General features: G+C 47.8%; 2 protein-coding genes across 2 annotated transcripts; both read right to left on the bottom strand.

Moving 5' to 3' along the window:
• Window positions 1-424: 424 nt before the first annotated feature.
• On the bottom strand, window positions 425-1,517 carry LOC123116361 (uncharacterized). The gene has a single exon (XM_044537325.1). The coding sequence runs from the start codon at window positions 1,492-1,494 to the stop codon at window positions 1,132-1,134; it is 363 nt and encodes a 120-aa protein (XP_044393260.1). The 5' UTR covers window positions 1,495-1,517; the 3' UTR covers window positions 425-1,131.
• Window positions 1,518-18,738: 17,221 nt separating this feature from the next.
• On the bottom strand, window positions 18,739-19,546 carry LOC123116360 (zinc finger protein ZIC 2-like). Its single transcript, XM_044537324.1, has one exon. The coding sequence runs from the start codon at window positions 19,475-19,477 to the stop codon at window positions 19,052-19,054; it is 426 nt and encodes a 141-aa protein (XP_044393259.1). The 5' UTR covers window positions 19,478-19,546; the 3' UTR covers window positions 18,739-19,051.
• Between the last annotated feature and the right edge of the window lie 407 nt (window positions 19,547-19,953).

Raw genomic sequence — 19,953 nt, 5'->3', positions numbered from 1 at the left:
AACAAGTTCTGGACCCATTCCCAACTACCTTACAACAACAACTACTAGCAAAAAATGTCTTTTATTACCTGCATAAGTTTCTGCCAGAAGTGTGATTGGCCAAGCTTATGTTTGTTTTGCGGGGAAAAGAATTGGACGGAGAAAAGGAATGCCCTGATTTTATAGGCATCGGAATGGGTTTATCTTGGAAGATCTTGACTTCCCCGTGCCTACTGCCTCCGACACATCATATCTCCTATGCCGACCCGTTATTTTTTATCACTTCTTCCTTACGAATTGTATCCTTATCTTCATAGAGAGCCAATAAATACTCCCTCTGTTCACCAATATCAGATGTTTTGAATATTTCAATATATACCATATTCAGACTAAAATGAGTGAACAAACATATAAAAACTAAAACGTGTCTAAGACCAACATCCGATTCAGAAAAAAATATAGAACATTTATATTTTTTGGACAGATACATCCTGACGTTCTGTAGTAACTGGGCACTCACGACAGGCTCATGTCCCGGGTGTCACAGTCACAGTCACAGAGTACTATACACAGCCGCGGATTTCACTCCACGGCAAGTAATTAATTCCTGCCGCCTGATCCACCACTACCAGAGGAGGAGCCTGGGCTTGCTAACCCAAATTAAATCCGCCCAACCCCCCCAACCAACCCGTGCAGATAGTCCACTTGAAAATGATATCTCTACAATTATCCGCAATCAATTATGCTCCCCACAACAGAAAGCAGCGGCACTAGACCAAACGCAAATCGTCCACTCGGAAGAGAAAGCACCTCTCGCGATTGCGAAATTCGCGCATGATCGAGCGAGAAAGAGAAGAACAGGACGAGTCAATCGAGACAAATTTTTGCGGCCAAAACAGGAACCAGGACCAGACGCTAGCTCCCTCTTATTGTCTTCACAAAGGGGAGAAACTCATACTGCTACCAGATCATACTTGCTCATCTCGTCGATCATCATCGATCGCTGAAACTATTTACATGCTACAAGAACGGAGCTCCCCGGAGAAGGAGAGAGGAGTTCTTCATCACACCACACCATAGATAGATGATACTACTACTAGTGCTTTCGACTCTCGATTACGACGAACCAAACGGACGATTTGGAGGGGGAGGCTAGTCGACGCAGGACCCGCAGAGGCCGTATCCGCCGCTGCAGTGGGGCCCGGTGCCGTCGCAGAGGCGCTCGGCGCCGACGAAGACCTTGGTGTCGCGGCGGCCCCTCCGGCGCCTCCCGCCGTCGTCGCTGCCGACGCAGGTGAAGATGATCCACGACATGACGGAGAGCCAGAGGATGATGGCGCAGTAGAGCGCGTCCCCGCCGACCCCGCCCTCCCGCGCGCCCAGGAACTCCACCGGCGCCGACGCCATTCGGTCCCACTCGACCTCCAACCTGAACAGAACTTGTTGCTTGTTGTGCGGTGTCGCTTGCTTTCCTGGGCGCGAGCGTGGAGTGTGTGTGCGTGTCACAGGTATCATCCGGCCGGTGGTGGCGCCGGCTTTATAGCCCCGTGCTGGGGAGGTGGGCGGTGGGGATTGGGAGGGTTTTGTTGGGTTCGGGCAACGACGGGGCGACGTGACGTCCAAGCGCGGTCGCGTGCCGCCACTGGATGGGTGGGGGGTGGTTTTGCTTAGCGCGGAGGGGTTTGCTCGGTTCGGCTACGTGCCAACCCAACCTGTGGGCGCCCTATGGAAGAACCGGTCCAGTTTTCCGCGCGACGCCACACGTACTATCCTACTGGCTGGCCTATCCACCCTCGCGTTTCTGCGGGACTAATCAATGCTTACTCCATTGTATTTGCACAGTATCGAGTGTGCCATTGCTGGCCAAGTCAAGCCCCGTGACGTTCTTTGCTGCAACGATTTATTACGGCGACGTTGACACGCCGAAGGTTGTTTTGGTGCTAGCAGTAGTACGTACCTAGTGGTTGGGCGTTCGGCCTAACAGCATCTACACCCCAAAAGGATAAATACGACTCCTCAAACGCCCGCGGACTCATCGTGACGTGTTCACAGGCAATGGCCCGGCACTTTTTATAATAGCATCGCTCATATCCGTGTATCTGATCCGATCTCATATATCCATAATAAACTGTAAACAAGCACAATACTTTCACCAAAAGATCGGATGCTCAAACGACCACCAAAGTTCACGTAAACAACGGATAACTTGAAACTACATCTAAAACTTGAAATTAAATTGAAAAAAACGGATCTTCACCACTTCTGGGTCGGCCCCTTCCCCTTCCCGTCATCGGCGCAGCTGTAGCCGTCGGTGGCTGGTAGAGGATCGTCCGAGTCGTCGGAAAAGAAGCCGTCGGAGGAGGAGGAGGAGACGATGACGAGGCCCTTAAGGCGTCAGACGGCCTGGTCCTGCTGCCGCTTGAGCTTCGCCAGCCGAGCCACCTCCGTCACCTTCTCACTGGCCTAGCGCTCGGACTGCTCGATAGCTAGCCGAAGATCCTTCACATTCTTCCGGCGGAGCCGCCGAGCGTCTGTCTCCGCTGTCGTTAGCAACCGGCGGTAGACCCGCGCGAGGAGCCGCTCGTCCTTGTCGGGCTCCGCGGGTAACCCGCGGCGGCAGCGGACAGAGCTCTCTGCTGCATCCCTCTCCCTTGCCCGCTGCCTCTCGCGGCAGGCGGCGCGCGCCTCTGACCCCGGCGTGCATGTCCGGACCGGCGGGGCGGGCACAAGTACCCACCGTTGCCCGCGTGGGGGAGCAACAGACGATGGGGCCAGGGGACGGCGTGGGGGAGGCACCGACTAAGCACCCCGCGCGGAGCCAAGCGCGGGTCGGGAGGAGCCAGTGCCGGCTTCCTCGCTGCGGCGGCGGGGGAGAGGCGAGGTCGATCCAGAACTGCCACCCGTGTCCACCTTGGACCTCTCGAGGGCAACGCGGAGGGCTAGATCCTCGTTGGAGTCGGAGGAGAAGCGGCTGCCAGCGCTCGACATGGTCACCGCAGTCACTGGAGTCGTCGGAGTGTTCAGAGTGGATCGAATCGGAGAAATTGGGGCGGGGGGGGGGTATAAAAAGAGACGGATCGAGAGTGAAGTGAGTTGGAATTTTCGGATTGGGGATATTGTGGGGACGGAGTGGGGTCGGGATGGGCCGGGCTGACGTGGCGGACGTGCACGAGCGCATCCATATCCAACTCATATTTGGGCTAGATATGAGGGGCGCCGAATAGCCCGGTCATTTAAGGGCCGTTTGAGGCACCCGGTTGGGTCAAAAAACCTGACCGGTTAGTGATTGGGCGGGTTGTTTGGGTGTTTGAGACCGGTTTGAGGCGTCCGGCTATAGATGCTCTAAGCTAAGCGATCTGACCCGACATACCGCGTACTACCGGATTACTCTACCTCTCTGAAAACAATTACTGCCTTCTACTCACTGGTGGAAAAAAGGCCTTTGGTCGCGGTTCGCAACTGCCATTAGTCGCGGTTGCGCAACCGCGACCGACCGGGCGCGACTAAAGGCCCCCCCCCTTTAGTCGCGGTTGCTTAAGAACCGCGACTAAAGGCCCGTCCACGTGGGCGCCAGGTGGCCGTCGGGGCGGAGGACCTTTAGTCGCGGTTCTTCTGGCCAACCGCGACTAAAGGCCGCCGCAGGTTTAGGGTTTTAGCCCCCCCCCCCTAAACCTCCCCCCCTTAAACCTGTTTTCTGTTTAATTTGTATTGTTTTATTTCTTTTGTGCTTTATTTTAATTTTGAAAGAGTTTTATATATTCTACGGTACTACATACATGCATATGAATGTACAATTTCAAATAAATTTGAAATTAGAACCAAAAAGAATTCAAGAGGAATATACAATATATATTCAATATCATCGGATGACCATATACAATTTTGAACAAGTTTCCATACATGATTTAATGCATATAAAGTTCTACGTCCTCGTAATAGTGTTCTCCTTTAGGATGGAGGACTTCCCTGCTGAACCATCCAGCTAGTTCCTCTTGAAGTGGTCGGAAGCGAGCTTCTGGACTAAGCATCCACCGGAGGTTATTCCTCTTAGCATTGGTATCACTCGGAACCCGCTCAGAGGTGTATCTCCGGATCATCTCACAGACATAGTATCCACATAGATTGGTCTCCGGTGGCTGAATATCCCCAGCATTCTTAGCCTTTAACATTTTGAATTCTAGCTCTTTTTTGAATTCACCGACCTTTGTATCTACGAACCGTCTCCAAACCCTACGAGGCAAAGAAAATTAAATGAACAAGAGAGTTATTAATTAGTTACTTGATATTAGGAAATGAACGAAATAGGCCGATCGATATAGAGCGCAAATGAATGAAAATAATTACTTCTGCAGCATTCTTCTCATGCCGCCCCAAAGCTTTGGATCCATATTCACAGAGTCGTGGACGAGACATTCTGAGGTGTTAACTTTAATTACTAGCAGAATCCAGTGGAACCTGCGGACACGATACATGCACAGTACGTCATGCATAACTCATCGATTAGCCGGCCACATACCATGCATGGAGTAAACAAAAGAGAATGTGCTCAAGACAGAAACACTCACTCAAAATGGTAAGGAAATAGAATATCACTTTTGAGTTCCTGCTTTGTAAGAAACTGCCACAGGTCTGCCTCCACGTCGGCGGGGTAACGCTCCAACACATGTCCATTAACGATGTGTGGGTCAATGAACCCAACATCATGGATGTTCCTTACTCTGCATTCCTTAATCTTCATTCTGCATGTATAATAGCGGACACAACAATATAGTTAGGACATATATATAGTGCAGGCAATATGAACGAGATGGGGTAGAAATTAATAAATCACTTACAGAACGTAGCAACTGATGATAGATTTATCGAGCTCGCGCAGATTGAAAAGCTGGAACAATTCACTCAGTTCAATTTGTACATAGTAATGTTTGAAGTGATGCTCATGTCTAACTTCCGCATAAATATATTCTTTGGCGTTTTTATTTTTTATGTAACCCTTGTACCATTTCAGCAGACCTTTCATTTGTGGAGGTAGATCCTTTTCCTCCGCAGGCTCGACGAGAGGCCCATTCTTGACATATGTAATTACTACCTCCTTCACTGGCGCCTCATCAAGGCCTAACAGTTCACGAAGAGTAATACCTAAGTTGGCCGCTTGTTCTCTGGCACTCGTTACAGTCAATCCCTGTGCTGCCGCAGCTTGTATGATCTCGGGGGCATCAGGACAGAAGGCTTCCACTATAAGCGGGGCAATCGATTGTTTACTTTGTTCCCCGAGCTGGGCAACTTGTTTCCCGCTTTTTTTACTTTCGGCCTTCTCCCGCTCTTTGTTCTCCTTGAACATGAGTGCCTGCCTGCGAAGTTCACGTGCATAGTCGTTAGGCAGATTCTTCGCGGCTTGGGACGGTGTGCTCAAAAATGACTTAGCCCACTTCTTTTGCTCATCAGAAAATACTGGCTTGGGCTCGGGCTCTGTTTTCTTCTTGCAGTCCGCCTTCCATTTCTCCAAATCAGCAGCCGCGGCCGCGTCGACTTCCTCGGCACTACGTTCCCAAGGCCTTGTGGGGAGAGGCTTCAGTGATGGCTCCGGTACCTTTGTGGTCTTAGGTACATAAGGGTCCGGGTTAATAATCCAGGACTGCTTCTGCTTCTTTGCCGGAGGTGGATTGGGGGGCGGCGTCTGATCACCCGCCGGACGAGGACTGGGGGGCGGCGGCTGATCACCCGCCGGACGTTGTGGACTGGGGGGCGGCGTCGGCTGACGTGACGGAGGTGTAGGTGAACCGCCACCACCACCACCACCACCACCACCGCCACCGCCACCACCACCACCGTAGGGGGGTGGACTTGTTGTCCTTGGCGCCTCGCCTGGAAACTTGATAAACTTCTTTTGCCATAGAATGAAATGGCGCTTGACATCTCCAAGTCTTTTCTCCCCTTCAGGTGTAGCAATGTCAATCTCCAGGTCCTCAAACCCTTGGACTATGTCCTCCACCGTGACACGAGCATAGCCATCTTGAATGGGGTTGTTGTGGTGGAGTGCTCCAGGTAAACATGGTAAAGCACTGCCGATGGCTACCTTCATGGACATGTTCCCGATAGGATAATACAGATGACATTCTTTCATCTCCTTTATATCGTCCACGGGGTAGCGAGGAGGCTCCGGTGAAGTAATTTCGACCACCAGAGGCTCCGGTGCAGTAATTTGGACCACCAGAGGCTCCGGTGCAGTAATTTCGATCGTCGGTGCATCTGCACCAGCCGGTGGGGCCTCCGTGGAAGCCACGCTGCTTCTCCGCTGCTGGCTTCCGAGATCCGCTGGATGATCTTCATGCTGCACCCGAGCTGCATCTCTTTCGGCTACTAGTACACTCATGGTTTTCTTCATCACATCCATTTCCGATGCCAACCGCGCCACAACATCTGCTTCCTGATCCATCTTTCTCTTACGGCTTCTGTAACCGTACGGGTCATCGTTCTGGGGGAACCCTATTTTCCACGGAATGTGCCCCATGCCTCGTACACGTCCTCCGTGTTCAGGATTCCCGAGGGCTTTTGTCAGCGCGTCGTTCTCTCTGTTGAACTTGATCTTCCCCTGTTGAGCATCCCTCATTGCGTTAATAAGGGCTTGGGTGGGTTTAATTAATTTGCCCCGGTAAACACACTCCCCTGTCTCCGGGTTCAGCGTTCCCCCATGCCCGTACCACCAGCTTTTGGCCCTTGGGTCCCATCCCTCCATACCTGGACGGATTCCTCGCGCCCTCAGCTCGTTCTCCATCTTCTCCCACCTAGGCTCCCAAAGGCGATACCCTCCTGGCCCCATAACATGATTGTACTCCTTCTTAGCCGCATTTTCCTTATTTTTTTCGATATTTGAATGAACTGCTCCGATTTCTTTTGCTTCACAAATTCTAGCCAATCATGTTTCAGTTTCTCATATTGTCCTTTGAAATCCGGAGTCTTGTTCTGCTTGACAAAGTCATGGGCTAGATTTTGCTTGAATTTCCGGAATGCGTCGGCCATCTTATGAAGAGCGAACTGTTTGACTAGCCTCCTCCTCTCCTTGTTTTCCTCAATCTTGTTACCCTCCTCATCGAATTTGTTGTATTCTGGAGGTAGAACGAAATGTTCCATAAGCTTCTTGAAGCAATATTTTTTTGTTCTCTTATCAACAAAAGTGAAACCATCATTTCGTGCCTTCTTTGGCTCATTCCACTCCTGGACGGTGATCGAGACGTTGTCTCTAACAATGGCTCCGCATTGGCTGACAAACTTGGTGGCGTTCTTGCGGGGCTCCAGCGGCCTGCCGGTTGCACTGTCGACAACCTCGATGGTGCATGTTTCTCCTTGTTTCATCATCTTGGTTGCGCCACGCTTTGACGACGTACTCGATTGTTTCGACGATCCGGCCGAGGGCTAAAATAAGAAAGAGTCGCGCGCGTTAGTACACACATATTTATTCAAATCAGTTAGTTTGTATCACCAGAGGCTCAATGTATATATATACCTCGGCGCCGGAGGTGGTTGCTACTTCCATTTGAAGATCGTCGTTTATCGACGTTTGTTCGGCATCATCTTGCTGACGGCGCCCTTCATCTTCACCGTCAAGGTTTAGATAAGAAGAGATATCATCTTCTTCTTCTCCGGTCGGCACATATAGAATATCGCCGTTTATGATGCCGAACATATGTGCTTCACCGTCCGGATCATAGTTGTCCATAATCGGGTCAGCTCTATCGTCCGCCATTATGTCAGTCCTAAAAACATGTAGTAAAAACAAATTCATTAAGTGAAGAAGGGGGGCGGTGGCGGTGGCGGTGGCGAAAGGGTGGTGGCGAAAGGAGGGGGCGAGGAAGGGGTGGGAGAGGGTGTCGCGGTAGAGCGCGAGAGGGGAGGCGAGGACAACACATTTATAACCCTCGCCGTCCCCTCTCGATCCCTAAAAAAACACCGCGCGCATCGCCGCCCCCCTCGCCGCCCCTCTCCGTTTAAAAATTATTCGTGTATTTCAAAAAATTGATTTTATTAGACACAAAAAATTCTTTCACGTATTTTCACGTATTTAATTTTAAAAATTCTTTCTTTTTTTCTTCTTCCTTTTTTTCTTCTTTCTTTTTTTCTTCTGTTGTTTTCTTCCTTTTTCTTTTTTTTCTTCCTTTTTCCTTTTTTCTTCCTTTTTCTTGTTTTTCTTCTGTTTTTCTTTTGTTTTCTTCTTCCTTCTTTCTTCTTCTTCCTTTTTCCTTTTTCTTTCTTCTTCTTCTTCCTTTTTCCTTTTTCTTTCTTCTTCTTCTTCCTTTTTCTTCTTCCTTCTTCTTCTCCCACGATGGGCGGCGGGCAAGGGCAGGGCCAGCGGGCGGCGGGCAAGGGCCGGAGGACGGCAGGCAGGGCCAGCGGGCGGCGGGCGGCGGGCGGCGGGCAAGGGCGCAAGGCGCCACGGGCGGCGGGCAAGGGCAGGGCACGGGCGGAGGCGGCGCTCACTGGGGACGGGGGCGGCGGCGCGCAGGGCTTCGGCGTCGGCGTCGGCGTCGGGGCAGGGCTTCGGCGTCGGCGTCGGCGTCGGGGCAGGGCGTCGGCATCGGCGTCGGCCGGGGCAGCGCTTCGGCGTCGAGAGAGGAGAATGGGAAGTGGCAAAACTGCTAAGTGCAGTATTTATAGACGCACCTTTAGTCGCGGTTGGAGAGGCGGACCGCGACTAAAGGTACCCTTTAGTCGCGGCCCGCCAATCCAACCGCGACTAAAGGGTACCCTTTAGTCGCGGTCCGCCTCCCCAACCGCGACTAAAGGTCTGCACTAGAACTGGCGCGGTGCGGTGGGATGTTTAGTCCCACCTCGCTAGCCGAGAGGCTTCGACAGTGGTTTATAAGCGCGGCTGCGCTCACCACTTCGAGCTCCTCTCAAATGCAGGCTTACGGGCCTATTCTGTCACTATGTGCCTGTGGGCCTACTCGGCCTTCTGCGGGCCTGAATCCTGGCCCTTTAATGGGTTTCTAGTCGTATTCAGGCCGTGGTGGCCCAGTAGGTGGCATATTTTCTTTTTTTCTTCCTTTTTTCCTTTTTCCTTTTTTCTTCTGTTTTTTTCTTCTGTTTTTTTCTTCTGTTTTTTTCTTCTGTTTTTTTTATGTTTTTCTTCTGTTTGTTTTTTTCTTCTGTTTTTCCTTTTTTCTTCTGTTTTTTTCTTCTGTTTTTTTCTTCCTTTTTCCTTCTTTCTTCTTCTTCCTTTTTCCTTTTAAAATCAGAAAAATAAAACTAATTCATTTTAAAATCTTAAAAATACAATTATATATCAAAAAAATCAGAAAAATAAAACTAATTCATTTTAAAACCCCTTGAAGGTTTGACAAAAGGTTTGATACAATAAATTATTACACATCATTTCTTCTCTTGTGTCCCTGCTTGCTTACGATTGTGCCGTATCCATGGAGCATCCTCATCATTTAACTTAATGCTTGGGTCGGTGTTCACTTTGAAGGGCGGAATTTCAGCAAACATATTATAATCTTCTGACATGTCTGTCTTGTCCTCCACTCCCACGATGTTTCTTTTCCCTGAAAGAACAATGTGGCGCTTTGGATCATCGCATGATGCACTGATCGTTTTCTTATCTTTCCGTTTCCTCGGTTTGCTACTCATGTCCTTCACATAGAAAACCTGAGCGACATCTTTCGCTAGGACGAATGGTTCGTCAAGGTAACCAAGATTGTTGAAATCCACCATTGTCATTCCATATTGCTGGTCCACCTTTACCCCACCTCCTGTTAGCTTGAACCATTTGCACCGGAACAAAGGGACCTTAAAGGAGGGTCCATAGTCAAGTTCCCATATCTCCTCTATGTAACCATAATATGTGACCTTTTGCCCATTCTCGGTTGCTGCATCAAAGCGGACACCACTGTTTTGGTTGGTGCTCTTTTTATCTTGGGCGATCGTGTAAAATGTATTCCCATTTATCTCGTACCCTTGGAAAGTCGTTATAGTCGAAGATGGTGTCTTGGCCAACATGTACAGCTGATCTACAACATCATTGTTATTCATTAAATGTTTTCTCAACCAACTGCCGAAAGTCTCCATGTGGGCCTTCCTAATCCAGGATTCAGGCTTCCCCGGGTTGTCCGAGCGTAAAATATTCTTGTGTTTCTCAAAGTACGGAGCCACCAAGCTGGAATTGGTCAGTACAGTGTGGTGTGCTTCAGTCAGAGAATGGCCGTCCATACATATCGTTGATTTCCTTCCGATCGTGCCTTTTCCACTTAGTCTCCCCTCGTGCCGCGATCGAGGAAGACCAATCGGCTTAAGGTCAGGAACAAAGTCAACACAAAACTCAATTACCTCCTCATTTCCATAGCCCTTGGCGATGCTTCCTTCTGGCCTAGCACGGTTACGAACATATTTCTTTAATACTCCCATGAACCTCTCGAAGGGGAACATATTGTGTAGAAATACAGGACCGAGAACGAAAATCTCTTCGACTAGGTGAACCAGGAGGTGCGTCATAATATTGAAGAAGGATGGCGGGAACACCAACTCGAAACTGACAAGACATTGGATCACATCGTTCTGTAACCGTGGTAGAACTTCTGGATTGATTACCTTCTGAGAGATTGCATTGAGGAATGCACATAGCTTCACAATGGCTACTCGAACATTTTCCGGCAGGAGCCCCCTCAAAGCAATCGGAAGCAATTGCGTCATAATCACGTGGCAGTCGTGAGACTTCAGGTTTTGGAACTTTTTCTCCGCCATGTTTATTATTCCCTTTATATTGGACGAGAATCCAGATGGGACCTTCATACTGCTCAGGCATTCAAAAAAGATGACCTTCTCTTCTTTGGTCAGAGCGTAGCTGGCACGACCTTGAAACCATTCCGGATGCCGGTCATCAGGGTCTTTCAAACGTTGCTGGTCCTGCCGTGCTTCCTTTGTATCATTTGTCTTCCCATACACGCCCAAGAAGCTTAGGAGGTTCACGCAAATATTCTTCGTAACGTGCATCACGTCGATTGCAGAGCGGACATCTAGGACTTTCCAATATTCTAGCTCCCAGAATATAGATTTCTTCTTCCACATGGCTGCGTGCCCGTCAGCTCCCTTCGGAACTGATTGTCCGCTAGGACCCTTTCCAAAGATGACTTTCAAATCCTTGACCATATCAAATACCTCAGCACCAGTGCGTTCCGTAGGCTTCGGCCGGTGATCTGCCTTGCCGTTGTAATGCTTGCCTTTCTTTCTTACTGGATGAATTTTCGGAAGAAATCGACGATGCCCAAGGTACACGTTCTTCTTACAATTTGGCAAATGTACACTTTCAGTCTCATGTAAGCAGTGCGTGCATGCATTGTATCCCTTATTTGACAGTCCCGAAAGGTTACTAAGAGCAGGCCAATCGTTGATGGTTACGAAAAGCAACGCTCGTAGGTCAAATTCCTCTTGTTTGTGCTCATCCCACACACGGACACCACCCCACAGCTGTAAAAGTTCATCAACTAATGGCCTTAGGTACACATCGATGTCGTTGCCGGGTTGCTTCGGACCTTCGATGAGCACTGGCATCATAATGAACTTCCGCTTCATGCACAACCAAGGAGGAAGGTTGTAGATGCATAGAGTCACGGGCCAGGTGCTATGGCTGGAGCTCTGCTCGCCAAAAGGATTCATGCCATCCGTACTTAGAGCAAATCTTATGTTCCTTGCGTCAGCTGCAAAATCTTTGAACCATCTGTCGATCTTTCTCCATTGCGTTCCATCTGCGGTGTGTCTCAACTCCCCGTCCGACTTACGGTCCTCTTTGTGCCATCGCAACAACTTGGCATGCTCTTTGTTCCTGAACAGACGTTTCAACCGTGGTATTATAGGAGCATACCACATCACCTTGGCGGGAACCCTCTTCCTGGGTTTCTGGCCCTCAACATCGTCACCAGGGTCATCGCCTCTAATCTTATAACGCAATGCAGTGCATACCGGGCATTCATTCAAATTCTCGTATTCACCGCGGTAGAGGATGCAGTCGTTGATGCATGCATGTATCTTCAGAACCTCTAAACCTAGAGGGCAGACAACCTTCTTTGCTTCGTACGTACTGGCGGGCAACTCGTTATCCTTTGGAAACATATTCTTCAACATTTTCAGCAAGTTTTCAAATGCCGAGTCAGCTACACCTGCCTCTGCCTTCCATTTCAGCAAATCCAGTGTGCAGCCCAGCTTTTTCAGACCATCATCGCATCCGGGGTACAGCGCCTTTCTGTGATCCTCTAACATGCGATCCAAATTCTCCCTCTCCTTTTCAGTTCCGCAGCGTCTCCATGCATCAGCAATGGTCCGACCAAGATCATCAACGGGATCATCACGTGCCTCTTCTTCACCTTCCCCTTCACCTTCAGCATCCTCCATGAAAGTATCACCGAAATGAGCAAGATAGCTTTCATCGATGAAATCATCCCCTTCTTCATCTTCTTCCATTATAACCCCTCTTTCTCCATGCTTGGTCCAACAATTATAGCTTGGCATGAAACCGTGCCGAAGCAGATGCATGTGAACATCTCTTGAGGAAGAGTAACCCTTCTGATTCTTACAGATAACACATGGACAGATAACAAAACCCCTCTGCTTGTTCGCATTAGCCACTACGAGGAAATCTTTCAAACCCGTAGTGAACTCGCCGGAGAGTCGGTTACCGTACATCCATTGCCGATTCATCTGCATTATTATAATATAAAATATATAATTAACCATCATGCATTTGTTAAACTAACTAGCTACAAACAATATAAATTAAACAATGAACTGCACACATGCATATTTTATCAATGACACACATGCATGAAAGGTTCAAGTTGCTAACCGCGATCGAGGAGGAAAAAATAAATGAGGAATCTCAAGTGTGGCTCCAACACTTCATATCATGTTTGTTTCACCCTCTTAGGGCATTTCATCAAACACCTTGTGTGCATAAGAGGAACCAAAAGCAAACCTACACCCCCTTGTGAAGCTTGTGAAGAGAAGTGGCACCAAATGGCTAAGTGAGCGTGCTGAACTGGTATATATAGGGGAGGAGCTTTAGTCGCGGTTGGCCTGGCCAGCCGCGACTAAAGGCCTTTGCGCACCTTTAGTCGCGGTTGGCCTGGCCAACCGCGACTAAAGCCCCTCACGTGCACCAGCTGGCCACCGAGCGCCCTGGGCCCAGGCCTTTGGTCGCGGTTTGTCTGCCGAACCGCGACTAAAGACTTCATTAGTCGCGGTTCCTATAGTTTCGCGACTAATGGGGCTGGACGGAAGCCTCTTTTTCTACCAGTGACTTATATACTGCTAAAAAAATACTACTACGTTCCTCTTAAAAGATGGTTCTTTTTTGACGTCGTCGTCGCGCTAGTTTTAGATTTAGTTTACTTGCTCGTGAAACGATGGCGATCACCGCCGTTTACTTAACAATTAAGCAAGGGAAATGGTTGTTTTTGTGCGTGACATTGCAGTGGCCGTCACGGAAGGCTTGTCACGGAGCGCGACTGTGTGAGGAACGAGTGTGGTCATCGGCTCGGCAGCAGCCAGCGGGCTGGACTTTCTCGCGCCAGTCCTCAACCTTGACCGCTGCCGCCCGTCTCCCTCCGCAGGTGCACCGAATTATCTCCTGAGAAAGGCAAAATCAAACACGGGGAGGCAGGAGAAGCTTGGGGGAAGGGAAAAAACTCGAACAGGAGTAAAAATGGAGGTGATTCTTCTTTTAGGCCAAAACAGTAGAGAAATCCTCACAGCAACTTCTAGGTAAAAACGGAGTAATTATACAGAAACACAGACGACGCACGTTCATATGTTCTTCCCGGTCAAGGGTGCGCTTGGTTGACAAATCAGGGACGTGTTTGGTTGAGCCCATGTGATGAAATGTGAGGTGTCAGTTCCACATTTTACAGTCATCCGCGTGTTTGGTTGTGGAACGATTTGGCTGCACCTCGGAGGAGACTTTCTATTCTAGACGTGGAAGGTGGAACCATATCGTAACATTAGAGCATTTCCAACACCGATCCTTAAAACCTCTCTTTCTCAGCCCTCTTACCTATCATCTCGCCACTCTCCACCTTAATTTTCGCCCTTTTTCGCCGCTGCCGACGCCGCATGGATCCGTACGAAAAGCTGCCGGAGACGGCGGAGGTGGAAGTCTGACGAAGGCGGCCGCCCAAAAAATCAACTCAGTGACACCGCAAGCCCACCGCCTGAAAAGGAAGATAAAGCAGGCGTCCCTGAAAAAGAAGGGCAGCAGGCGTGGAGGCGGACGAGGTGCAGGGGCCTGATGAGGCCTGGGACGCGGGGCGTTGCCGCCGTCGCCATTCATGCACACGTCGTCCTTGCCAAGACAATACAAGCCTCCCTACTTCTATGCCTCCCAGCAGCTTGACATAGTCCTCAGCATCCACCTTCAAGCACGTGCCTTATTGTGTTGACGCCAACGTGGAACCACTCCTTTTCTTCAAGTCTCCATCGCCGCAACTTGTCTGGTCACGAACGCCGGTCGTGGAGTAGCTCGGTGCCTGCTTTCTGTTCGGGGTATGTCTCAACCGGGCGACCGTGTACGACAACACGGACAAGGAGATGACGGACATGATGCACGACGGAGGGGAGCCGAAGGGCTTCGAGGATGGGAAGGTGGATGACCCAGATTTGGATGTTCATGCCCAGCAGCCTAGCACATACACTGGGCAGCCGGAGCAGGACGGCGACAACGACCTTGATCCAGACGAATTTACGTCCGACCCTAAGAAAGAGGGTAGAGAAGAAAGCTTCAACATGCGGGAGGACGAGTTGTTGTGCGATGTGTGGTTGACCATTAGCATCGATCTGGTCCATGACGAATCAAAAGCGCACAATATTTTGGGCCAACATTCATACTTGGTTCCATGACCACAAGAAGTTCGAGCCCTACGGCGACTAACTCATCTGCAATCATGAGACAAAGTCACTCAACCATCGATGGTACACCATCTAAGAAGCCACGAGCAAGTATTGCGGCTATTTGAAACAACTAATCGGTCGGTGTAGCCAATTAGTGGTATGCAAATCATCGAGCAAGCAAGTTGTTATATGTGTTGGTCATTTGACCACATATGCTCTATGTGTTGGTCATTTGACCGGACATACAATTTGTTGACAATGTTTTTTATTTGCAACCCTTCCGTGTGTGCAACTCACTACTAGGAAAATGGTTATAGATGAAATGGACACTAATGGCGCACCACATGTGTGGTGTGCCATTAGTATATAGCAATGGCGCACCACATACAGGTGCGCCATTAGTAATATATTGCTAATGGCGCACCTGATGTGTGATGCGCCATTAGAAGTTTTGAAAAAAAAATAATTTTTTTGTTACTAATGGCGCATCATGGGACAGTGCGTCATTACTAGTTGACATAGTAATGGCGCACCACACCCATCGTGTGCCATTAGTAGTTTTGAAAAAAAGTAAAAAAAAAATTGTTAGTAATGGTGCACCTGTGAACAGTGCGTCATTACTAGTTTTAACTAGTAATGGCGCACTGTCCACTGGTGCGCCATTACTAAGTTTTTTCAAAAAAAAATCAAAAAAAATTTCAATTTTTTTTCAAAACTAGTAATGGCGCATCGTGGGTGTGGTGCGCCATTACTAGTTTAACTAGTAATGGCGCACCACACCACGGTGCACCATTACTAACTTGGCCCAACACCGAATGCACCCCCCTGACCGCCTTTTCAGTTTAAAAAAAATAAAAGAAAAATGATGGAAATGTCAAAAAAATAAAAGAAAATAAGTTTCCCATGTGATATATGGTCTAGCTGTGGGGAAAATTTACAAATATGAAGTTCAACTTTATTTGCAAAATCTCTCTGGAAATTTGTAAAATGGGCATAACTTTTGCATACGAACTCGGATTAAAAAGTTTTTTATATGAAAAATCATCTACTCAAAAAGTTACATCCAAATTTAACTGGGGGAACCCCGTTAAACATTTTCAAAATCCCCAAAAACCTAACAGAAAAAAGTTACGGGGCTTTCAAAATCTAGAGGCAAAAAAATTCAAAAAAAATTCAAACTTACTAGTGGCGCACCGTGGATGTGGTGCGCCACTAGTAACAGAAAAAAATTGGTTTTGAATTTTTTTTCAAAAAATGATACGTAATATGACCGGGAAGTTTGAAATATTTTTCAAAATTTAATCATAGTCATGAACATGAACAAAGTCCTAGACATCAACAAGGTATAATAGGATTGATATGCTAGATATATCAACAAGTGCCTGTGAAGTGAGCTGTTGCTGGGGTTGGATAGAACTCTGAAGTTAAGCGTGCTTGGGCTGGAGTAGTGTGAGGATGGGTGACCTTTTGGGAAGTTTGACCACGGAGTGCGATTTGACCTGAGATTAAGCATATTGACCCGAGATTAAGCCATAGTGACCTGAGATTAAGAAAAAACGAAAAAAACTAATGGCGCTCAGGTGCGCCATTAGACAAAAAAATCTAATGGCGTGGTGCTAGTGGCTCACCTGTAGTGAGCCATTAGTAGCGAAAACAGGTGCGCCACTAACAACCCTTTTTCTAGTAGTGACTTGTTCTTGAAGATGGAGAAGAGAAACTTTGTGTGCATGCATTGTAGTTGAAATTGAGCGGGTAACCCAAGTGAATTATATACATTGTAAACTACATCAAAACCACTCGCATCAGCACCGAGATAGAAGCGGATGATCCAACCGACCCAAACACAAGCTTTGTAATGATTCTCTTTGTATGTTGCACCAAATCATGATTGTATGGGCTATAATGAACTTGGTTGATTTTGGGTGACGTGTGTTGTATATGCTCATTACTACTATCTTATGAAAAGGTATTGAAAACCCCCATTATGCTACAAATACAAATGAAATGCTGTGGAAATTTTGAATAACATGTTGCCACAAAATGCAAAAAACTATACTTGTCCAGATTACCCATCATGTGTATATGGGGGTAAACTCACCATTCCTATAGGTGATCTGAATCAAATTTGTCTGGTTCCATCTCTCTATCCTAACAACAAAGCGAAATATCCCATTCCATTTTTTTGACTCCCTAGATGCAAGAACGGAACCAATACCAAGTTGGAATGGAACCATGACTTTCCATTCAAGACATACCGGCTTGATACCACATGATTGTGTTTGCTTGGAGTCGGTATAAAGGATTTAAATGGTTTTGTTTTAGCGTTTGGTTGGAGAGATGAAATAGAACATATCTTAGCCCATGTGTTGCACAGGAATGATGAGATTACCTCTTATATGTATATGGTGTATAGTCTCAATCATCATAGCTCTTTATGTTCTTAGCAACATGTTATTCAAATGCTCAGTGGCGTTCTATTTGCATTTGCAGCACAAAAACAATTGATAATGTACACTCACAAGCGTAACAAATATATGATATTACATATCAGAAACTTTTCAATGTTGTTTTCATAAGGTATGAATACTCAATGCAGACAACTATACAAGTCATCCAAAAACACCTAATTGATGTTCATTACAATCCATAAAACCATGTATAGTTATTTCTCTCAAAAGTTCTTTGCAATACCTTTTCATAAGAACTTTCGAGAGAAACAACTCGCCCAATCCAAACTTATTCAATTGCACTACCACAACCAAGCACCTAAATGTTCCCAAAATTTGAAGCATTAATTCACACTTCACCTCATTTCCTCAACCAAATAAACCATAGAAAAAAATGTGCAAGCTAGAATAATATGTTTGGAGCTGAGTAAAAATGTTGCTCTGCCATAGCACTCGGCCTTTTTGTAAAACAATTTACAGAACACCAACGGTTAATCTATGAAAAATTTAGCTTGACGAAGGTTAGATAAAAGGTTCAACATTTAACCAAAAAAATGTATCAATTTAGATATACCATATTACTAGTGATGGAGCTAGAAGTTTTAATCAAATCGATGGCCATATTCAGCTGTGAGGGCTTACAAAAGAGGTGGTGAGATACCCCCGGGCAAGAAGAAAATGACTAGCACTTTCTCCAATCCAAAATACAAATCCTTTAAGCATTTCTAATAGGTCAAACATTTCTAAGGTGAACGGTGTGTTAACAAAAACAACACCTTAACACAGTTGTTCTAGAGTTTCAGGGTGTGTTTGGTTTGAGATAATCCGGTGCACGCCAAACACATTTGACAACGTCACATCTGCTTGGTTTCGGTAGCCAATCTCACATTAAAAGATGGCTAGCCTATTCTTCATGAAGACTTTGGTTCTCCTATGTTGTCTATGGTTGGTTTTCATATGTCTAATACATGACCGTTCTATGACGAGAACGAAGATTAGGTTGTCGGTGCGAGAAGGCTAGGCACAATTAAGAGGCCTCCACAATTAATTCCTGTAACCTGACACCCTAATTGTATGGAGGTGAGCAATAAAGATTACTACTACCGCGAACAAACTATAATCTTGGCTAACTACCGCGAACATACTCCCTCCGTCTAGGTGTGTAAGTCATCTTACGAAAACCAAATAATCCCAAAATACTTAGGCACGGTGCATTAACTTCCACCTCGTTTCTTCTTTCTTCACATATCAATCAATAAGAGACGAGGGGTGTGCATGTTTTTAATGACTTGAGACTACCAAACACGACATGCAGTGGTTAGTTCATTGCATGCAATGCTATTAATTAGCAAATAAACATTAAGGTCTCTCCTTTTCCCCTTCTCCTTGGTCACGGTGCGCAACCTAAGATGACTTACTCACCTAGACGGAGGGAGTACCATTCACGCGACAAAAAACATTCCTAACAACAAACACATTTGTTCAATTACATTTGGTCGTCGACATTCGAGGCACTGAAATAAGAAAATCAAGAACAAATAACTCTCCGATGGAGATAATCTAGGAAGACGTACCAATCGAAACACTAATCCGCAGCTAACCAACACGATGGTTGTATCGCCAAAAAGAACACCATGGTCGTAACACACATAATCCTGAAATTAACACCACTGGCCTGACTTAACTAAGATGACCACGCGTGACGCGTGCATGCATGCATGCCAACACAAGACCGAATGAATCAACCCGCCAACTTAGCAGCCTCCGCCGCCGCCTCCGCCGCAGCCCCCGCCGCCGCCACCACCACCACCTCCTCCTCCTCCGCCACCACAGCCGCCGCCACCACCGCCGTGTCCGTGGCCATGGCATCCACCGGAGGCGTACGCGGCTCCGTGCCAACCCGTCGTGCCGACCGCCGAGCTCCCGGACCTCGACGACCTCACCTTGGTAGGCGTGACGCTCGCCGGCCTGCTAGCCTTGGCCGCCGTGGCAGCAGCGGCGGGCTTCCTCTTGGGGACGTCGACGTCGTCGTGCGAGCTGCTGCGGCCGCAGAGGAACACCGCGAACGAGACGACCCAGACCGACGCCACTACCATGCCGAGCGCCGCGAGCCACGGCGGCAGGAAGCCCGGCGCCACCGCTGCCGCGCCGCCTGCGGACTCCAGGAGTGCTCTCGCCATCGTGAACGGTGAAGAGAGTTAAACAGATCAGAACGATGCGTGTACGTAGCGAAACTTCGGATGTACCAGCAAGAGAGCGTATATATAGGCATATGATGCCCGTGGATGCGGATCGGCGAAACTAATCTCAACTAATCGCCGACTGACCAGAGATTGGATAAGGAATTCCGTTGGTCTTCTTGTTAAGGCCTACACTGTCTTGTTAAGATATAAGGCCTACACTGTCTCTAGTTCTGTTGCTAGTACTCCTGGAGTACTTCTTTTCTACACAGCAGATTATGAAATCCGTATGTAGTAAGTACAAAACGTAGCACTGCCTACGTGGCTATTAACTGGAGCGTGTGTCTGGTTCTAAATCCTACCACTACAGCTGGCACCTTTACATTTTTTTTTGAGATGGCACCTTTACAGTTGGTTATAAGAGCAACGTGCACCTTTACCACTGAAAAATGATACTCCGTTCCATTTTAGTGCAT

Source organism: Triticum aestivum, chromosome 5B (genome assembly GCF_018294505.1).
Source record: "Triticum aestivum cultivar Chinese Spring chromosome 5B, IWGSC CS RefSeq v2.1, whole genome shotgun sequence".
NCBI classification, from domain to species: domain Eukaryota; kingdom Viridiplantae; phylum Streptophyta; class Magnoliopsida; order Poales; family Poaceae; genus Triticum; species Triticum aestivum.
This window is presented reverse-complemented; position numbering and strand designations above follow the sequence as displayed.

Coding starts and splice junctions, on each gene's coding strand:
- LOC123116361 (XM_044537325.1), bottom strand. CDS start 1,494: ATGATACCTGTGACACGCACACACACTCCACGCTCGCGCCCAGGAAAG.
- LOC123116360 (XM_044537324.1), bottom strand. CDS start 19,477: ATGGCGAGAGCACTCCTGGAGTCCGCAGGCGGCGCGGCAGCGGTGGCG.